The sequence below is a fragment of the Carettochelys insculpta genome, chromosome 1 (genome assembly GCF_033958435.1).
Source record: "Carettochelys insculpta isolate YL-2023 chromosome 1, ASM3395843v1, whole genome shotgun sequence".
Lineage (NCBI taxonomy): Eukaryota > Metazoa > Chordata > Testudines > Carettochelyidae > Carettochelys > Carettochelys insculpta.
Window position 1 is genome coordinate 13,237,449 of NC_134137.1, and position 21,806 is coordinate 13,259,254.

The 21,806-nt window shown below is 48.8% G+C and overlaps 1 protein-coding gene across 1 annotated transcript in view; it reads left to right on the forward strand.

Annotated features, from left to right (window-relative positions):
* Window positions 1–21,806, forward strand: part of ARRB1 (arrestin beta 1) — a 192,095-nt gene that overhangs the window by 136,225 nt on the left and 34,064 nt on the right. The window contains exons 3-5 of the mRNA XM_074975915.1: window positions 528–588; window positions 12,325–12,369; window positions 19,088–19,284. Coding sequence (XP_074832016.1) covers window positions 528–588; window positions 12,325–12,369; window positions 19,088–19,284 — 303 coding nt within the window. The remainder of the gene's footprint in view (window positions 1–527; window positions 589–12,324; window positions 12,370–19,087; window positions 19,285–21,806) is intronic.

A 21,806-nucleotide genomic window follows, 5' to 3' on the forward strand; every position in this document is an offset into this window, starting at 1 on the left:
CTGTGATCTTGAGCTGCATCTTTCCAGAGCTGAAGTAAATCAGCGTCTGCATTGCTTTGCAGGGAGGTGGGGTGGGAGCGAGAGCAATAACCCCAACTCTGTGCCTTGGCTGGGGGATACCAGAGGATCTGGCCCAGGAGGACAGTGTGGTGGGGAGCCCCAGAGAGCAAGAAAGTGGGTGTACATCCCAAGGGGTCTGCTGTGACTGAACCCTGCCACAGTAGCATTATTGCAGTTTCCTGTAACGCAAAGGTGTGCATTTGAATGCTTTATACAGTAATTTGGCTTCACCAGTAAAAAGTCAACAGCGTTGGTGATTTTCACTGGAATTGAATGGAAACCACACTAAAAAAAAGACCTTGTACCCTGCATAGTCAGCCTGGGAGCTGTTGTCTTACTATTCTGGCCCCTCTTAGCCTTGCCCTAGCAGAACAAGTGGCGTCAACGGAAGCTGAATTGCTGCCTGTTTTCCAGCCGTGCTTTGTTCTCACTCTCATTCCCTGTGTATTTGTCTCTTCCCCTGCCAGCTCACCGTCTACCTTGGGAAGAGGGACTTTGTCGACCACATCGATGTTGTGGATCCTGTGGGTAAGTCAGTGTTTGTCTTGGTTTAATGCAACGTAATAGGGACATGGTTGAATTCACAGGGCCGCAATCCCGTGACTGGCAATCTCTGTGAGCAGGTAGAAGGTGCTTTTGCTTTGTATTAGCTTCAGGTACAGCATGTCCAGAACTTTGTTCTTTTGTAACCGGTTTGCTGTACGCTCCAATTAGACTTCATATTTAGAGGTTTTCCATGAGAGCATGTTCCCTCCCCTGCGGAGGGGGTTTGTTTCAGTGCCAATTTCAACCATGAGGAACGAATGTTCTCTCCTCTAACTGCCTGATGGCTGGATTCTACGCTCCTGAGATCTAGCATTATTGTTACGGTGGCACCAAGGGCTCAGGAGAATGGCCACACTCAGCAGGAAGCTGTACAAACACAGGCTAGAAGACAGGTTGTTCTTCAGAGAGCTCCCGTTATTACGTAAAGGCCAGATGCAAGGCACTGGGAAGAGGACAAAAGCAAGGTTAATAAGAACAGGTGCTTGCACAGGCTGGTCTGGTATGGTAGTTGAGGACAATTACTAAACACAATTGCATTAAATAATAAGATTCAGATAAGGTAATACATTAGAGAGGAGCAATCCCAGCAGGATAGAGGGGCAGGGCAGCAGTTATGGATTAGTACTAACCACGTTGACGCAGCCACCAAGCGCAGACATGTATCGCCAGCATAAAGAGGGACTTGCAGCTGCCGGTACATATGTCCCGCTTGGCACTGCCAGCAGCTCCGAGGGCCGCCACAGGCCCGGGGCAAGGTGGAAGGGGATCCGGGAGGGACCAGTGGCAGAGGGGTTGGGGCTTAGAGCAGCCAGGCCTGTCCCTTTTGCCCCCTACTGTCAGCAGGCCTGGTCACTATCCAGTCATGTTCTTGCTTAGCAAGGTCAGTGGCAAACTCCCTATGCTGGCAGCGTCTGCAGGACTGCGCCAGCACTCAGTGGAGCAACATGCGTCTGATCCCAACTTGCCATGCAGAGACCCCCAGGCTTGGAGAATGTTTCCTTTTTAACTCCCTTCCAGTTGCAAAGGAGCTGGTTGCTATGTGTCTAGGCCAGCCACCTCCCAGGAGAAAGGCTGCGCTAACTCCCGGGGGGAGGATCATTATTATTTTTCCAGGCTTGAAATTCCAAAAGCGGCTTCTGATTTCCTAAGGGGAGTTGTGGCTGTGCATCTGGATCCCTCAGAAGTGTGCATCCGCTCTTTGGAACACACCAACAAACTTGTCCCCTTGGGGTGCAGTGACTATTTGTTATCAGAACCTGCGTGAGGGCTTGTGGTGTGTGCAGCTCACGTGTGTGCTACGTACTGCCGGGATTACACCACAACGTACAGCCCCGGGGGTTAAAGTGAGCTCCTGGAAGGCCTTCTGATTAGGGAAGTAGTCCAGCTCCATTCCCAGCAGAGTTATGCTGGGAGATCCTTTCCTGGGATTTTATTTCTTATTAGTTACTATGTGTACTGAGGCTGCACCGGAAGCTCCAGCTGGGATCAGAGATGCATTGCGGTCAGCCCTGAATGCACACATAATCGGATGGTCCATGCCCCCAGAAAGCTTAACACTAACCAGACACCCGTGTTGTTATCCTGCGTTTCACAGCTTGGGAGCGGAGCGTGGAGACATCCAGGGACTTGCCCAAGGTCACGCAGGGAGTTGGTGACATCAGGGTGTTGGACTCACGTGGCCAGCCTTCTTACGCTTATCCTTGGGTAGCACTTTCAGAAGTGACTTAGGTGTCTATGCCTCAGCCACCTTTGAAAATGGGACCTCAACCACTTAGTCGCTTCTGGAAATGTTTCCCACGTTGCTGTTCTCACTCACTGGTCTCTTGGGGTGTGATCCAAAACCCACTGATGTCCCTGGGAGCATTTCCATTCACCTCCCTGGGCTTTGGGTCAGGCTGTCTGTGAATGGGAGGCAGCCCTGGAGACAATAAGAGTACCAGTAAAGTTGCCTTGGGATTGCAAATCTGGTCCAGGTCAGGAGCAGCCAAAAACTATTCCTGTCTGAGGACAATTAAGAACATCAGAATTGCCACACTAGGTCAAACCAGAGGTCTGTCTAGCCCAGTGTTCTGCCAATGCCCGATGTCCCAGAAGGAATGAACAAAACAAGTAATCATCAAGTGATCCATCCCCTGTCACCCATTCCTGATGTCTCTCAAACAGAGGCTAGGGATGTCATGCCTGCCCATCCTGGCTAAGAGCTGTTGATGGACCTATCCCCCATGAGCTTATCTAGGTCTTTTTTGAACCCTGTTACAGTCTTGGTCTTCAGAGTGCCCTCTGGCCAGGAGCTCCACAGGTTGCCTGTAATGTTATAATTCCCACCTCATATGAATTTTTCATCACAAACCCAGCCCATAGTGAGGCAGGATGGGGTGGTACAGGGATAGACAGGTATAATTGGAGATACACATCTCCTAGAGCTGGAAGGGACCTTGGGAGGTCATCTAATCCAGTCCCCTGCCTTCTTAGCAGGACCAAGCACCATCCCTGACATCTATTTGCCCCAATCCCTAAAGGGCTTCCTCAGGGATTGAGCTCACAACCCTAGGTTGAGCAGACCAATGCTCAAACCAACGAGCCATCCCTCCCCCACTATGTTGTTGAAGTAGGATGATTGAAGTAGGATGATGTTGAAGTAAGGTGATTGCCAAGGGAATATTTCCATCAAGGAAATAATAGGCAGCAGTTTGGAACTGGCCTCCATCTTGTACTTAGTCTGGTCAAGTGTCAGAGAGGTGGCCATGTTCGTCTGTATCCTCGAGAAGAACAAGTCCTGTGGCACCTTATAGACTAACAGATATGTTGGAGTATAAGCTTTCGTGGGCAAAGACCCGCTTCATCTGATGCAACAGTCTGGTCAGAACTTCATCTCCTCAGCTCCTCTCTCCATGGGGCACAATGGGCTGGCGATGGGTGCTAAATCAGACCAGAATTTGCAATGTAATATGGAAACCAAAAGTGCCAGCAGTGTGACTGAGGGCTGATAAGGCAGAGAGCAGGGAGCAGTGTCTCTTGTGATGTCAGGGTGACCAGAAAGCAAATGTGAGAAATCGGGACTGGGGGTGGGAGGTCATAGCCACCTGGACAAGAAAAAGCCCCAAATATCAGGACAGTCACTATAAAATTGGGACAGATGTTTACTCTGTGCTATGTGGCAGCCATGCAATGAGGCCTGGACTATGATGCTTGAAGCCAGGTACCATATTCGCAGAAATATATTGGTAAACAAGTGGGCATGCAGAGAAGAGCATTGTGCATTTATATCCTACATGCTGGATCAAGGTGTGTCATCTTTGCCTTCTAGAAATCCTCCTCAACATTCATCGTCTTTACCCAGACACAGCATCACCTCCTGTGGTTGGCTATTTTTTCCTGTGTGCGCCTTACCCCGGACTTCACATCTCTCTGTTAACATTTGACTTTGTGTCTAAAATGACATTGATTCAAAATAACAAGCTCACTCTGCTTATTTTACATCTCAAGAGAGGCAGTTCTCTCCTTCTCTCTGGAGGAAAACCTATTTTCCCCCCTCTGCTGGTGACTAATACTTGGATAGTTTTTAAATGTGTTTTTGGTATATAGTCACATAGTTCTTCAAATGTATCTTTCAGATTCAAGTTACATTGTTTGTCTTGAAAAGCTCCCCTCCTATTACCAACACCTGGACACGAGTCAATTTCTAATTATTATTTTTATTTTTATTATGCACTTAAGCCTTCCTGGATTAATCACACAGAGTAGCCGAGAACGTTGCTTCTCCATTTTCTGCCCTCTTGCGCATGCTGGGTTTGTAAAATATTTAATTACCATCCTGCTTTTGATTACTTTAGCAAGGGGGCAGAAACAAAATCTTTTCACATTGGTAATTTCTCTTCCCTGGGAATTCGTAAACTTCACTCACCAGCAGCCCAATGTCCCTAACTTGAGGAGAAGCTGATCACACCAATTTAACTGTTTATGATACAGATTCTTCTGCTTTGTTTTCATGTAGCCGCCCCCTGCTCTTTCCTCAATAAATTAATTAATTTTCACACTTGGCTGCATCTTATTCATCCTGATTAGAGTGCCAGGTCCTGTGCCAGTTTGTTTGCTTTCTTCATGTGCATTGCAATACAGCAGAACCTTGAGATACACGCACTCAGGTTGCGGAGAGGTAGCCGTGTTAGTATGTGTCTTCTAGAACAACAATTCCTGTGGCACCTTATAGGCTAACAGATATTTTGCAACATGAGCTTTCATGGGCAAAGACCCGCTTCATCAGATGCATGAGGTGGCGGGGCAGGTTTCAGAGGGGTATTTAAAGAGTGGGGTCCAAGTAAAAGGGAGGGCTAGTGCTGACAAGATCTATTCAGTCAGGGTGGAAATGCCCCATTATCAGTAATATGTATCAAAAGAGGAAAGAACAAGTCAGATCAGACAGGGGGATGTGGCCCATTGTCAGAGTCTAATGTGGAGATGTTAACACCCAGGGCAGAGAAGCTGCCTTTGTAAACTGCGAGCCACTCCCAGTCTCTGTTTAATCCTTGGTTGATGGAGTCAAATTTGGAAACAAATTGCAGCTCAAAGATTTCTCTCTCCATTTGATTTTTGAAATGTCTTTGTTTTAGGATTGCTACTTTTAAATCTGTTACTGAGGCTACGTCTACACATGCACCCAACTTCGAAATAGCTTATTTCGATGTTTCGACATCGAAATAGGCTATTTCGATGAATAACGTCTACACGTCCTCCAGGGCTGGCAACGTCGATGTTCAACTTCGACGTTGCTCAGCCCAACATCGAAATAGGCACAGCGAGGGAACGTCTACACGCCAAAGTAGCACACATCGAAATAAGGGAGCCATGCACAGCTGCAGACAGGGTCACGGGGCGGACTCAACAGCAAGTCGCTCCCTTAAAGGGCCCCTCCCAGACACACTTTCATTAAACAGTGCAAGATACACAGAGCCAACAACTAGTTGCAGACCCTGTATATGCAGCACGGACCCCCAGCTGCAGCAGCAGCAGCCAGAAGCCCTGGGCTAAGGGCTGCTGCCCACGGTGACCACAGAGCCCCACAAGGGCTGGAGAGAGAGTATCTCTCAACCCCCCAGCTGATGGCCGCCATGGAGGACCCCGCTATTTCGATGTTGCGGGACGCGGATCGTCTACACGTCCCTACTTCGATGTTGAACGTCGAAGTAGGGCGCTATTCCCATCTGCTCATGGGGTTAGCGACTTCGACGTCTCGCCGTCTAACGTCGATTTCAACTTCGAAATAGCGCCCAACACGTGTAGACGTGACGGGCGCTATTTCGAAGTTACTGCCGCTACTTCGAAGTAGCGTGCACGTGTAGACGCAGCCTGAGTGTCCAGGGAGACTGAAGTGTTTTCCCACAGGTTTCTGTACATTACCGTTCCTGATGTCTGATTTATGTCCATTTACTCTTTTACGCAGAGACTGTCAAGTTTGGCCAATGTAAATTGCAGTGGGGCATTGCTGGCATGTGATGGCATATATTATATTAGTAGATGTGCAGGTAAAGGAGCCCCTGATGGTATGGTTGATGTTGGGTCCTGTGATGATATCACTGGTGTAGATATGTGAGCAGAGTTGGCAGCAAGGTTTGTTGCAGGGATTGGTACCAGGTTTAGAGTTACTGTGTTGTGATCTATAGTTGCTGGTGAGAATTTGTTTAAGGTTGGCAGGCTGTCTGTAGGCAAGGACAGGCCTGCCTCACAAGGTCTGTGAGAGTGAAGGATCATTGACCAGGATGGGTTGCAGATCACTGATGATGTGTTGGAGAGGCTGGGGGCTGTATGTGATGGCCAGAGGTATTCTCTTGTTTTCCTTGCAAGTCCTGTCTTGTAGAAGTTGGCTTCTGGGTGCCTGCCTGGCTCTGTCAGTCTGTTTCCTCACTTCCTTAGGTGGGTATTGTAGTTTGAAGAAAGCTTGGTAAAGGTCTTGTAGATGTTTGTCTCTGTCTGATGGATCAGAGCAAATATGGTTGTACCTTAGTGCCTGGCTGTATACAATGAATTGTGCAGTGTGCCCTGGATGGAAGCTGGAGGTATGTAGATAAGATAAAATATCTGTTAGTCTATAAGGTGCCACAGGACTTCTTGTTGCTCTCAAGTTGTGTGAAGCTTGGGTTAACATGACTCTGAGTGGAGGGGACCTAGCATCTGTCTCTGGGCTGCCCAACACTCAGGGGAGCCGGGAAACTGACTGTTGCAGCAGTCAGGCTCTCTGCTGCCGCCACTGACAGGAGCGGTTTCACAGGGGTGGTAGCCTGACTCTTGCTGCCCTCACTGACAGGAGCTGGGAAACTGAGCAGTGCAGCTATGCTGGTCAGTTTCCTCTCTCCTGTGAGCCAGGCAGCCTGGAGCCAGGCCCTCCCTTGCCTGTCACTCACAGGAGACAGGAAATTGGCCAGTGCTGCTGCCCTGGTCAGGTTCCTGGCTCCTCTGAGTTGTGCAAAATTTGACTTACGCGGGGTTACGCAAGAATGCAACCTTTGCGTAAGTTGGGTCTACTGTATATTCCTGGAGAGGGTAGGGTCATGGTGGTAGCCCAAAGGTACTCCACAGCATCTCTGGGTGGGCATGAACCATTCACTGTACTGTATATCGTCAGCTCCTCCATCAGCACCATAAACATACGAAGGACTTTACAGACACTCCAGGCAGTGTTACCTGTAAGCTGAGCACTTGGGCATCCATCTAGTAGAAAGTCAAATGCTACCCAGGTGATTAGCAGAGTGCCCACAGACGGCACCATGTGTTTCTACTGGTGGTGCACATTGGATCTTTCTTCAGTGCACATAACAAAATTTATTCTGCACATGGATAAAAAATAATAGGGAACACAGACACTAGTTTAGGATCTTGATCCAAGGAGTTTGCAGACCTGCAAATATTGCTGAGGAGAGGAGAGAGAGTTTGTGTGCAGCACGTTAACCTGTGGAACCTGCTGCTGCAGGGCGCTATCGAGTCAGTCTTAGGAGCCAAACAGCCTGCATAGATCCTGAGTTCTCTAGGGCTCTTTAGTCTACCAGAGGAAGTGCAAACATTTCATAGTGATTAACCATTGGAATAAATTCCCAAAGGAAGGGATGGACTGTCCATCAGCTGCAGACTGGCTGCCTTTCTGGGAGATGCTTTGGTTCAGCCCAAGTGACTGGGCTCAAGACAGAGGCAAATTCTCTGGCGTGTGTTCCACAGGAGGTCAGACGAGATGATCTAATGGTCCCTCTGGCCTTGGAACCAATGGACAGTGATTTGCTGGTGTTACGAGTTAGCTGGGATCAAAGTGAGGAGGGCACAAAGAAATCAGCTGCTGGGGTCAGGGAGATAGCCCTCCCCCTGCACCAGGTTGGTTTCTCTTTGGGCCAAGCACATTTTTTCTGGGAAGCAGAATCTCAGGACACAAAAGCCGTGTCTACACGTGCACGCTACTTCGAAGTAGCGGCACTAACTTCGAAATAGCGCCCGTCACGGCTACACGCGTCGGGCGCTATTTCGAAGTTAACTTCGACGTTAGGCGGCGAGACGTCGAAGTCGCTATCCTCATCAGGAGATGGGGATAGCGCCCTACTTCGACGTTCAACGTCGAAGTAGGGACCGTGTAGTCATTGCGCATCCCGCAACTTCGAAATAGCAGGATCCGCCATAGCGGCCATCAGCTGAGGGGTTGACAGACGCTCTCTCTCCAGCCCCTGCGGGGCTCTATGGTCACCGTGGGCAGCAGCCCTTAGCCCAGGGCTTCTGGCTGCTGCTGCTGCAGCAGGGGATCCATGCTGCGTGCACAGGGTCTGCAACCAGTTGTCGGCTCTGTGGATCTTGTGTTGTTTAGTGCAAGTGTGTCTGGGAGGGGCCCTTTAAGGGAGCGGCTTGCTGTTTAGTCCGCCCTGTGACCCTGTCTGCAGCTGTTCCTGGCACCCTTATTTTGATGTGTGCTACTTTGGTGTGTAGACGTTCCCTCGCAGCGCCTATTTCGATGTGGTGCTGCGCAATGTCTAAGTTGAACGTCGACGTTGCCAGCCCTGGAGGACGTGTAGACGTTATTCATCGAAATAGCATATTTCGATGTCGCTACATCGAAATAAGCTACTTCGATGTAGGCTTCACGTGTAGACGTAGCCAAAGCGTGCTAGACTCAACGCTTATGAAGTCTTTGTTGTCGCCCAGCTTCTAACTCCCATCCACAGACAGAAACCTTTTCTCCACTCTGCAGGCCATTCCTGGAACTCTGTATTCACTTTGGTCCCAATAATCAAGACATTTAAGTATCTCTTTGCCACTGAAGTCTATGGGAGGCAAGCACCTAAATACCTTTGAGGATCTGGGCTGTCCTGCTTAGTCCATATGCCCCTGAGTGTGCAGTGTGTATCATGCATCCCGCTCGTATCTTGGTCCATGGAGCATTTGCTCCGCTCCTGATCACTCCTAAAGGCTTGCAGTCCTTTGGCTCAAGAACTAGCCTCTTGTGCAGTATGCTACCATTTTTATGGCTGACTTAGAACAACGTTTCCTCAGCTCTTGTCCCCCATTACACCACCTTTACTTACGCTACATTGAGGATAGCTGTGTCATTTGGACCCATGGTAAAGAGACTCTTGAAGAATTCCACAGAGATTTGAACAACCTACACCCCACCATCAATCTCAGCTTTGACCATTCCACACGAGAGATTCATTTCCTAGACACAACAGTCCAAATCACTGATGGCCAAATCAATACCACTTTCTACTGGAAACCCACTGACCACTACACTTGCCTACATGCCTTCAGCTTCCATCCAGGGCACATCACATTGCTTATAGTTAGGTAGTAGTAGTAGCATCCTTCAATCTACGTAGACTATGGATCGCACCCTTCATAGTTCCATTTGGGATCATCATTTGCAGCATCAACTGTGACTTTGAAGACCCACATGAGAGTGACAGTCCTTGCTGCATCTGTTGCATGTGTAGTGGTTGTCTGGCAGGTCCTTACTGTGCTTTCTGTGGGCTCGCTTCTCCTTTGCTAGCTGTCTGATCCTCAACTCACCCTTCTGAAGGCCCTTGTGTAGTTCCTGCCTCCATCTGCTGCGACCATCTGCCAGCTCCTCCCAGCTGTCTGGCTCGATGTCTACCTCCCTGAGGTCCCTCTTTCAAACATCTTTGTAGTGCAACTGGGAGCGTCCGGGAGGTCTTTTGCCAGAGGCTAGCTCACCATACAGGATGTCTTTTGGGATCCTTCCATCATTCATCCTGTGGACGTGGCCAAGCCAGCGGAGCCGCCACTGCCTGAGGAGGGTGTGCATGGTTGGGATTCCAGCTTGCTCGAGGACGGTGGTGTTGGACACTCTGTTTATTGTTTATAGTTAAGCCTTTAGATACAAGCACATCTGCTCCAATCCCACTGACAGAGACCAAACACTTCAAGATCTCTACCAGGAATTTGTGAAACTTAATTACCGACTGGGAAAAGTGAAAACAGAGATTGACAGGGCCAGGTGAATACCAAGAAACCAGCTACTTCTAGACAGGCCCAAGGAGGTCAATAACAGAACACCACTTGTCATCACCCCCAGCTCCCAACTCAAACCCCTTCTGTGCATTATCAGCCACCTACAACCTATATTGGAACATGATGCTACACTCCGACAGGCTCTGGGAGGGGAGGCCCGTGCTGTCCTATAGACAACCACCTAACCTCAGGAAAATTCTCACTAGCCTTACCGTGCCATACCGCAGAAATACTAATTGTCGTCATGTGCCAGCAATGCCCCCCTGCTATGTATATTGGATGGACTGGACAATCACTGTGCCAAAGAATGAATGCACACAAGTCAGATCTTAGGAATCTGAGTACACGTAAACCTGTCAGTGAGCATTTCAGTGAAGTAGGCCACAGTATGAAAGACCTGAGAATCTATGTCCTACAAAACAGAGACTTTCACAGCAGATTACAAAGGGAAACCTCTGAACTGGAATTGTGAAATTCTATACTTTGGGACTTGGTCTTAATAGAGAGAGCAATTACCTTATGCATTACAAAGACAGATTCCCCATCTTAGATAATTGTAGTGATCTCAGGCAAGTCACTGAACTTAATAGACACTTGCAGGCAGTAATTTCCTCCATATCCTTCGACTCCACTAGCTGATTTGTCAGTTTTCATTAGTTTTGTTTGGTTTTGTTTTTTCTCTCTCTCTGCTATATATTTGTCATGCAAGTTCATTTTCAGCTCTTTTTCCAGATCTGAAGAAGTGGATCTGCCCCACAAAGGCTCATCACCTAATAAATTATTTTGTTAGTCTTTAAAATGCTACACGATTGCTTATTAGTTTTGTGAACATACAGACTAACATGGCTACCTCTCTGTAACTATTCACCCTGGCTACGTCTACACTTCCACGGCTACACTGCCTTTTGAAAAGGGGATGCTAATGAGCCACTTTTGCTGATGCTAATGAAGAGCTGCCATGAATATGCCGCACTTCATTAGCATAATGGTGGCCATGCGCATTTCAGAAGTTCCGCTTTCAAAACGCACACTGCCCATGTAGACAGGGGACTTTTGAAGGCACCCCTGGGATTTCAAAAGCTCCTGCTTCCCAAAACCAAATGGGAAGAAGGGCCTTTTGAAGTCCAAGATTCCTTTCAAAAGGCCCCTGTCTACACAGGCAGCATGCGTTTAGAAAGCGGCACTTTCGAAATGTGCGCGACCGCCATTATGTTAATGAGACTCTGCATATTCATGAAAGCACCTCATTAGCATCTGCCGAAGTGGCTCATTAGCATCCCCCTTACAAAAGGCCGGGGCTATTGTCGCCACGGTCCCTATGTGTGTAGACGCTCTGTGAGTTATGTTGACAGAAGACCCTTTCTGTCGACAAAACTCCCTAGTGTAGGGTCAGTCAGAGGGAGATTTTCCTTGAAAGGGAGTTGGGCATGTAAATCTGGTGCCTATGACACAGCCTCTCCTGCCCATGGGTTCAAGGAGGCTCTGAGCTGGCCCAAATGAGCCAAGTATCATAGCTCTAGGAAGCTCAAGAAGAGCTGTAGTGTAACTCCTGGTGGGAGCTGCCTTTGGAGAACCCCACCAGCTGTCCACCCCACCATTTGGTAAGTCAGCCTATCCATGCCCCAGAGAAATGGACTCAAATCTACAGCCAAGAAAGAGGTGGGCTGTGGTCCCTCGACGAGCTACTGCAGAGAAATGAGTCTTGATGCACTCACCAGTGAGTGCAGGGCGAGTGTCTGAGGCTGCTTGGTTCTAATCCCAGCTGACTTGTGAGACCTCTGGCACGTCATGGAGGCTCAGTTCCTAAAAATGTCTGTCATCCTAATTCCCAAAAAATCTCTGGGAGTTAGACAACTAAATACAGCTGAAGATCTGAGCTTCTCTGGTCTCTCTTTTTCTTCAGTAAGGACACCACTGCCCATCCTCCAAGGCTGTGAGACCTAATGCTTGTAAAGTCCTTTTAGATCAGTAACTCTGGCTCTGGTGGAGTGGGGAGAGCTGGATTGAAGGGCAATTAGAGCTGGATCAGACCCAGGACTCCATGTGGGTGAGGGGGGAGTGACAGAGGGATGGACAGTGTGCGAGGCAGCTGGGGATTGGCAGAGCCGTCACTTCACAATCTGTAGGAAGGTCTGTTGTGGGACACCGGGGAATTGGATGCTTCAGGTCCTCTTCCTGTCCCGACCTGAGTTTCCCGCCTAATTCTGCCTTCTTCTCTTTCAGATGGTGTCGTGCTGGTTGATCCAGAGTACTTAAAAGAAAGGAAAGGTAACTGCTCAGCCTATTGCTTCCAGCTGACTCTGCAGTGTTTAACTGGGGCTTCAGAACCCACCTGAGGAGGACAGCCATTCCCCTGTTCCGCATGGCAGCCACAATGCCAACCCTTCAGGGATACCTGCCCTGCCTTTCCAGCCCCTTTCTCCCAGCCCATAGCTTACCCTGACCAGCAAGGAGCAGGAGCCCTGCCCCCCCCGCCGAAAACATGCTTGCTTTATTTCGCAACAGAAAGCACAGATGGGGCTCCTGAATACCACAGGAGATGCAGGTCGGTCAGCTCCCTGCTGTAGCAAAGTGGGGACCAGGGACCACCCTCCAGCAAGGAGCGCAGCCATGCACACGGATCCTTCAGCAGTAGCACCGAGTTCCATAGCGCCACTAGGAGTCACATGCCAAATGTGGGCCTAGCAGGAGAATATGGGGGATCACCGTCAAGTAAGCAATTGTATTATTAGAATAGCCCTGAAAGGTCCCAGTTGGGAGGAAACCTCAGGACTGGAATTTTGTTCTCTTAAGGGCTCTGAATTGTGGCAAGGGCAATGCATTTCACTGAGCTGGAAAATAGCACCAGGGCCATAGGGAAAGGAGGAGGCTGGTTTTTTTGTTAAGGCACTTGACTATAGAAAGGATGTGGACACACTGGAGTGGGTTCAGGGGAGGGCAATGAGAATGATTAAGGGGCTGGAGCACATGACCTGCGAGGAGAGGCTGAGGCTGCAGAAGAGAAGACTGAGGGGTGATTTAATAGCAGCCTTCAGCTTCCTGAAAGGGGGCTCTAAAGAGGATGGAGAGGGACTGTTCTCAGTGGTGACACATGGCAGAACAAGGAGCAATGGTCTGAAGTTACAGAGGGAGAGGTGTAGGTTAGATATTAGGAAAAACTATTTCACCAAGAGGGTGCTGAAGCACTGGAATATGTTACTAAGAAATGTGGTGGAATCTCCATCCCTGGAAGTTTTTAAGTCCTGCCTTGACATGATCCTGTCTGGGATGACTTAATTGGGGGTAATCCTGCTTTGGGCAGGGGGCTGGACTCCATGACCTCCTGAGGTCCCTCAAACCCTAGAATTCTACGATTCTATGACTAGAACTCAGGAGAAGAGAGCCCCAGGTCTACCAGGGACTTCCCCGAGCTCTGGGACAAGTTATTTCTAGAGCCCTGCAAATCTGTGGCTATCTGCTTTGTATCCTCAGGTATCCGCATCTGCGGACGTCAGTGCGGATCTCTGCGGCTCATTTGTGTGGATGCAGATGTGGATACAAATTTTGTATCTAGAACCCTGCAAGTTGGTGGCTTTCTGCTTTGTATCCACAAGTATCCGCATCCGCAGATGTCAGTGCAGATATCTGTGGCTCATTTTTGTATCTGCTCAAGGCGCTAGTTATTTAATCTCTTACTTTCCTGTCTGTGAACTGGGGCTGTGCCATTGGGTATGCTTAGCTGTGGAGCATCCCCTTGTGTCTCTATGTCCAGCAGTCATTGGTATCCTTGGCTCTAGCACCTTCCTCCCACTGGCCATCTGCCTCTCTCTGGGTCTCTGTCATTGAGCCCTCTGGCCAAGTCAAAGTTCAGCCTCAATGGGTCCAAAAGAAGGTCCCAGCAGATATGAATTTTTCTGTCTCCTTTGGTTACAGGAGCAGTTCTGTGTCCATCTCTCAACCCCATCCCAGGGCTTCTTTCTATGGCAGCACACCTTGTTCCCTGGGAGTTTCTTTCTGTAGGAGTGTCCTGCCTTGCCTGCTGTCTCTGCCTGGATTTTGTCGTCTTTCCCAAGGCCTGCCACCAGCTTAATTCTGTCCCTGCAGCCTGCCTCAGCTTGTCTGCCCCAGGTCTGTCCCAGAGGGAGAGGAAACTCCCCCACTTCTCTCTCCTTTGTCTTCTCCCCTCAGTGGCATCCAAGGAGCTCTCTGGTCGCTAGCTGCTCCACCACAGGGCAGCCTTGCATTCCAGGACCTGTCAGCCTACAGCAGGAAGTCACAGGTTGGCTGGCCCTTGACAGGTAGCTGGGTTCAGCCCTCCCTGGACCAAATTATCACCCCCTCTCCACTTGTGCTGGGGGGATTTCTTTAAAGGGGCTCAGAAACCTTAGTGGAGAGGAAGAACCACAGGCAGCAAATCTGGGGGGCAGGGGGTCTCTTTACCACAAAGTTATTTTGGAATAACAGCCACTGTTCCAAAATAACTTTGCGAGTGTCCGTGCAAAGCAACCGCTATTTCAAAATAATTTTGAAATAGCAGACGGCTTATTTTGATTTTGGTTTATCTCATCCTGGGTGCGTCTACACTAGCCGGCTACTTTGAAGTAGCTGGCACAAAGTTGAAATAGCACACATCGCATCTACACGTGCTCCCCGTTGCTACTTTGATGTTGAACATCGACGGCACCAGCCGTGGAGGATGTGTACATGATACGCGTCGAAGTAGCCTATTTCAATGTTCTTACTTAGACATAGTGTGCTGGCGTAGACATAGCCACTATGAGGAATAGCGCCTATTCCAAAATAGATAGACAGTAAACCCTCGATTTTGCAGACCCCGATTTAGCAGACTTCAGGAACAGCCCATGTCCTCCAGCTGCCCATCCTTGTTCCTGGAGTTCGCTTAATAGATGCCCATAAAATTGTAAATCCCGCCCACCCCCCTCCAAAAATGTATGGCAACTTACCGGAGCCACTGCCTCCAGCTGCCAAACCTCCGCCGCGGCCTGGACCACCACATAAGAACACAAGAACGGTCATACTGGGTCAGACCAAAGGTCCATCTAGCCCAGTATCCTGTCTGCTGACAGTAGCCAATGCCTGGTGCCCCAGAGGAGGTGAACCGAAGACAATGATCAAGCAATTTGTCTCCTGCCATCCATCTCCCGCCTTCGACAAAAGGCACCAGACCTTACCCCTTGCTAATAGCCATCTATAGACCTAACCTCCAAATATTTATTGAGCTCTTTTTTAAACTCTGTTAGAGTCCTGGCCTTCACAGTGTCCTCTGGTAAGGAGTTGCATAGGTTGACTGTGCGCTGTGTGAAGAAAAACTTTCTTTTATTAGTTTTGAACCTGCTACCCATTAATTTCATTTGGTGTCCTCTAGTTCTTGTATTATGGGAACAAGTAAATAACTTTTCTGTATTCACTTTCTTCACACCATTCATGATTTTATATACCTCTATCATATCACCCCTCAGTCTCCTCTTTTCTAGACTGAAAAGTCCCAGTCTCTCTAGCCTCTCCTCATATGGGACCCGTTCCAACCTCTTTATCATTTTAGTTGCCCTTTTCTGAACCTTTTCTAATGCCAATATATCTTTTTTGAGGTGAGGAGACCACATCTGCACGCAGAACTCAAGATGTGGGCATACCATAGTTTTATATAGGGGAAGTAAGATATTCTCTGTCTTATTTTCTATCCCTTTTTTAATTATTTGCTTTACTGACTGCCGCTGCACACTGCATGGATGTTTTCAGAGAACTATCCACTATAATTCCAAGATCCCTTTCCTGATCTGTTGTAGCTAAATTTGCCCCATCATATTATATGTATAATTAGGGTTATTTTTCCCAATGTGCATTACCTTACACTTACCCACATTAAATTTCATTTGCCGTTTTGCTACCCAATCACTCAGTTTGCTAAGATCTTTTTGAAGTTCTTCACAGTCTGCTTTGGTTTTGACTGTCCTGAACAGTTTGGTGTCATCTGCAAACTTTGCCACCTCACTGCTTACCCCTTTCTCTTGATCATTGATGAACAAGTTGAACAAGATTGGTCCCAGGACTGACCCTTGGGGAACGCCACTAGTTACCCCCTTCCATTGTGAAAATTTACCATTTATTCCTACCCTTTGTTTCCTGTCTTTTAACCAGTTCCCAATCCATTAAAGGATCTTTCCTCCTATCCGATGACCACCTAATTTACATAAGAGCCTTTGGTGAGGGACCGTGTCAAAGGCTTTCTGGAAATCTAAGTATACTATCTCTACTGGATTCCCTGCTTCCGCTTGCTTGTTAACCCCTTCAAAGAACTCTAATAGATTAGTAAGACACGACTTTCCTTTATAGAAACCATGTTGACTTTTGCTCAACAAATCGTGTTCCTCTACATGTCTGACAATTTTATTCTTTACTATTGTTTCTACTCATTTGCCCGGTACTGACATTAGACTTACCAGTCTATAATTGCCAGGGTCTCCTTTAGAGCCCTTTTTAAATATTGGTGTTATATTAGCTGTCTTCCAATCATTGGGTACCGAAGCGGATTTAAAGGATAGGTTACAAACCACCGTTAATAGTTCCGCAATTTCACATTTGAGTTCTTTCAGAACCCTTGGGTGAATACCGTCTGGTCCCAGAGATTATCAATTAGTTCCAAAACCTCCTCTAACGACACTTCAGTCTGGGACAGTTCCTCAGATTTGTTACCCATAAAGGATGGCTCAGATTTGGGAATCTCGGAGCTGCCACATGCTCCACCTTTGGAGCTGCCACGTGCTCCTCCCACCACAGGCGGGGTGTGTACACGGGCAGACCGCACTCACATATGCGCCCCACCCCAGTGGGAGGAGCATGTGGTGTCTCTGGTGGAGATGGTAGCTCCTGAGTGGGCAGCTCCAGCCACATGGCAGGGGCTCTCCAGCCATGCTGGGGGTGGTCCCTGCAGGCGTGGCAGGTCTAGCAGCTCCTCCAGTAGTGGCAGCTCCAGTCGTGGGCGTTTTTTTCTGAGTGGGGAGTGAGGTGGACTGGGGCTGGGGGGAGCCTGGCCGGAGGGGCAGTAAACCCTCATATTTAACAGCCTTTTGGGTTTAACTGACACCCCTTCCCCGTTAGTCTGTTAAGTCGAGGGTTTACTGCATAATAGATAATAGGGGCGATTTCGAAATAGGCGGCCTTCAAGAGCCAGGAGCCCAGCTAGCCAGTCAGTGTGGCCGCTCTCTTTGAAGTAGCTGAGCGCTATTTTGAGATGCACTTTGTGGTTCGATGCGCTATTTCGAAATAAGCTCTTCTGGAAAGTCTCTGTTGGAGTAGCCTATTCCGAACGAACGCTGCTGCCTAGGTATAGCCCAGGACAGCAGCTGGAGACCAGCGCTCTTTCCCAGAGCACAGAAATGTAAAGGTGACCTGACCTTGGAGAGGTCAGCCACAGGAAGCCCTTAGGAGAGACAGGAAACCCTTTGGGGAAGGAAACTGAGGCAGGGAGGACCTGCAGCACGGCCTTCAGCCAGCGGGGGTGCTGCTCCTTTTAACCACCTGTTCCATGTCTTAGACTGCAAACTGCAGCGGGGACTGGTCTCACTGTGTGCCTACAGCATATTCCCTTCTGCATAGGCTCTCACCAAGCACCCAGCACCACAGTGCCTGAGCACAATGACAAGCACCTGTGGCTTGTTCTTTCTCCCTTTGTTTTCACAGATCGTGCTGGTCCCTTTTGTTCTTTGCCGTCCTGTCTAGAACCTGTTCTTGTGGTTTCTCCCACAAAAGGCCGAGCCAGCGCAGTACAGCTCTCCAGGCACGACTGACAGAAATACTGATTGTGCTGGAATGGAGATGCTGAGCACACAGACAGAGCCAGTCCCTGCTCTGCAATCTGCAACGGACCAGAAGAGTAGAAGGCTGGGGAGCTAATGCACAAGCAAATCATAGAATCATAGGCTCCTAGGGCTGGAAGGGACCTCAGGACGTCATCCAGTCCAGCCCCCTGCCCAAAGCAGGATCAACCCCCACTAAACCATCCTAGCCAGGATTTGGTCAAGCTGGGACTTAGAAACCCCTAGGGATGCCACCGCTCCAGGCAACGCATTCCAGTGCTTCACCACCCTCCTGGGGAAGTAGTTTTTCCTAATATCCAACCTACACCTCTCCCTCTGTAACTTCAGACCATTGCTCCTTGTTCTGCCGTCTGTCACCACTGAGAACAGTTTCTCTCCATCCTCTTTAGAGCCCCCCTTCAGGAAGTTGAAGGCTGCTGTTAAATCACCCCTCAGTCTTCTCTTCTGCAAACCAAATAACCCCAAATCCCTCAGCCTCTTCTCATAGGTCATATGCTTCCAGCAAGTGAGCCAGGCAATGTTGGCCCAGCTTTGCTAGTGACACAGTTGCCTGGGAAAGAAATTAGTCTAAATTGAGAACCCTCCTGCCTGTGCCTCCCACCATCTGCACTGCAGCACGGTACAGGGCAGCACAGGAAGGTTGTTGTTTAGGCCTTCGGACCTTGCTGCAGGTAGCTGGGCTGGAGAGGAATGGAGCTGGCACTGAAACAGCTGCGCAAATGCTGGAGCACAGCAGCTGGGTCCTGTCTGCCTAGCTGGAGTCCCTCCTCCTGCGTGTTTGGTTTGATTGTGTCATTTCTGCTTGGGGCTGTGTTTGCCGCAAGAAATACGATGAAAATGCCCCTCAGCTCATCTCGTTAAATCCAAGTGCCCAACCGCCTGCTCCCTCTCCCCACCCACCACCCTGATGGCTGCACCTGAATCTTTCATCAAAGCTGTGAAAACATGCCCACAGCCCTCCCCCTCCTCGGATTTGCACTGGTGTAAGAGGGGAATCTCCCTCATGGGCGTGTTCATATGGTTTGGGAGGCAGGAGAGGGAGGCTCAGATCCCAGTTGTTTCCCTGGCAGCATGGGCCAAGCACTCTCTCTGTTGGTTGCCTACCATGTTAATTCTGGCGAGGGGACTGTTGGTGATCTCTCTCGTTTGATGCCTTCTGTCTCCATCAGTCTTTGTCACGCTGACGTGCGCCTTCCGCTATGGCCGGGAGGATCTGGATGTGCTGGGTCTGACTTTCCGGAAGGATCTTTTTGTGGCCAACATCCAGGCCTTCCCCCCGGTGCCTGAGGAGAAGAAGCCCCTGACACGACTCCAGGAGCGGCTGATTAAGAAGCTCGGCGAGCATGCCTACCCCTTCACTTTTGAGGTAGGGGTTTCTCCCGTTTTGTTCTCATTTAACCCCCTTCATCTCTCATGCCCCTTGGTCCCAAACTGGGGTAGGGATGGGCCAGATTGGAACAAGGAGGAGCTGTTGCCATGGAAACACCAGATTCCTGCAGGGGGTGATACTGACAAAACAGTAGGTGGCGCTTTGCCATCTGTGTGGGGGACACAATAGAAGCACAAGCATCACCGGCAGTGTGCTAGGAGCTGCACGTATATGGGGAAAGTGCAAACTCCTCCAACCAAAGGGCCTGCTTCAACAACTGTGTGCCCCGAGTCTGTCCATTAAGAGCTTCCCATACAGTTCTCTGGCCTGACACTGGAGGTCAGACTAGATGGTTACACTGGTTCCTTCTCGCCTTGGACTCTGAATCTGTATTTATATTTTGGACCTTAAATGGTTTCAGCAGGATTCATTTTCATGTCCTATCCCAAACTGCTGGGCAGGGCTGCTGTGGGCTGTTTAAAGGCTGTTGCTTTCCACCTGTGATGATGAGGTGAAGTGTTCCTTGATAATCCAGTGTTCTTAAGCTAAATGTGTGGAACGCTTGGCTGACAGCGACCACCTAAATGTCCCTTGTTGTTATCAGCTCAGCTCATTCAGACAGCTCCTCTGCCCCGAGTTTTACATGCTCTGGAAATGAGCTGATGTGTGGAATGCAAAAAGGATCAACCAAACAGGGCTTGAGGGAAGGGGGGATTTTGTTTAAAATGTACAGAAGCAAAGAAGCCTGTCCTGCGACTTCCCTTCCCGATTAAACAGTAATCAAAAACAAGAAGTGTACCCAGTTATAACAGAGAGCTCTAACACCCGCTCTTAGTACATCTGCTACCTCCTCCCATCCTGGGCAGGCAATTCAATGCTGTTGATAGGGACTGTCTATTCCTGACTTCACTGCTGACCTGCTGGGTGACAATGGGCATGTCACGTCTCCGCTCAGTGCCTCAGTTTCCCCGTGCATCCATTGCCTGTTAAGACAGTCATCTCTTTGGGGCTGGGCAGGCCTCTCAAGGGGATAAGAAGACCTGGGATCAATGTGGCATGGGGGGATGCCCCTAAATGCCCCTTCGTCAGAAGCGGGTCTTTGCCCACGAAAGCTTAAGCTGCAAAATATCTGTTAGTCTATAATGTGCCACAGGACTTCTTGCTGTTTCTGAAGATACAGACTAACATGGTGACCTCTCTGATTCTTGTCACTAAATGATATACATTATAACAGGTTGTAGAATTAGAGCACAGTGCTTAGGTACCACAGTGATACAGACTGTGTAAAAATCTATCAGTGGATGGAGAAACTCATGACTGGTTATTATTTGTGTTGCTGTAGGGCCCAAGGCGACCTGTAGCCTAGCATACCATTGTGCCAGGGATTCTCCAAACCGAGAACAAGCTGATCTGTGCCCAAGCAGTTTATGATCTAAGATAAGAGAGGGAGTGTAAGGAAACAATGAGACAGAATTGGTCAGCAGGACAAGCCATGGTCTCTGCACACCGGTGGTTCGACCTCTTGGGAAAGAATGTTGAGGAAGACAATGCGGTAACAGTGTAAGGCTGCAGGCTGTGTCCAGCCAACAAGCAGCTATAATTTGCTCCACTGCAGCCAAGTGGAAAAACAAACTAGCAACATTTCCCACGCATGAGATTGCAGCTAAGCTCTCTGGGGTCACCGAATTTGTAAACACTCCCATGTCTTTGCAAAACAACCTTAATTCCTCCCAATCCCAAGATTAAAAATGTATTTTTGCATTCAATAACCTCTTGGGTTGGGGCTCTGTAAAGGGCTGGATGGTTGCAGCTAGATTCTGAGTGCGTTTTGATTCTTTTTAAAGGGAGGGAGGGTTGGAAAGCGTAATCTGAACAGAAAGTTGTTGTTGGTTTCGTCATTTCAGTGAAAACAGTCCCACCGTCCCAGCTGTAAATCTGACCTTCCCCACTTCAGATTCTAATGCCTGAAAAGCAATAAGTGAAATTAACTAGAGATGAGTAACAGAGAGAAAGCCATGCTAGTCTATATACTACCAAAGCAGTAAAAAAGCAGTCAAGTAGCTCTTTAAAGACTAACAAAATAATTTATTAGGTGAGCTTTCGTGGGACAGACCCACTTCTTCAGAGATTAGGAGTCTTCATGAGTTGTGTTATAGCCATGCCCAAAGCTCCAGTAGTAATAACATCTTCTTGTGCTGGGGTTTGTGGGTAGCATTTTTCAAAAGTGCCTGGAGTGATTTAGGAACCTAAATCCCGTTGAACATCAGTGAGACATGTGATGTTTCATCACACAGGATCCTTAAAAAAATTACCCTCTACCTATGCAAGACGGGTCCCTACTACAATGAGCTATGGGATTACTGAGACCAGGAAAGGAAGAACAGCCCAGTAGTTAGAGTGTTAGTGTTTGATTCAAATCCCCACTGTGCCACAGACTTCCTGTGTGAGCTTGGGCCAGTTTCTTAGCTTCTCTGTGCCTCAGTTTCCCATCTCTACAATGGGGATAACAGCCCTGTCTC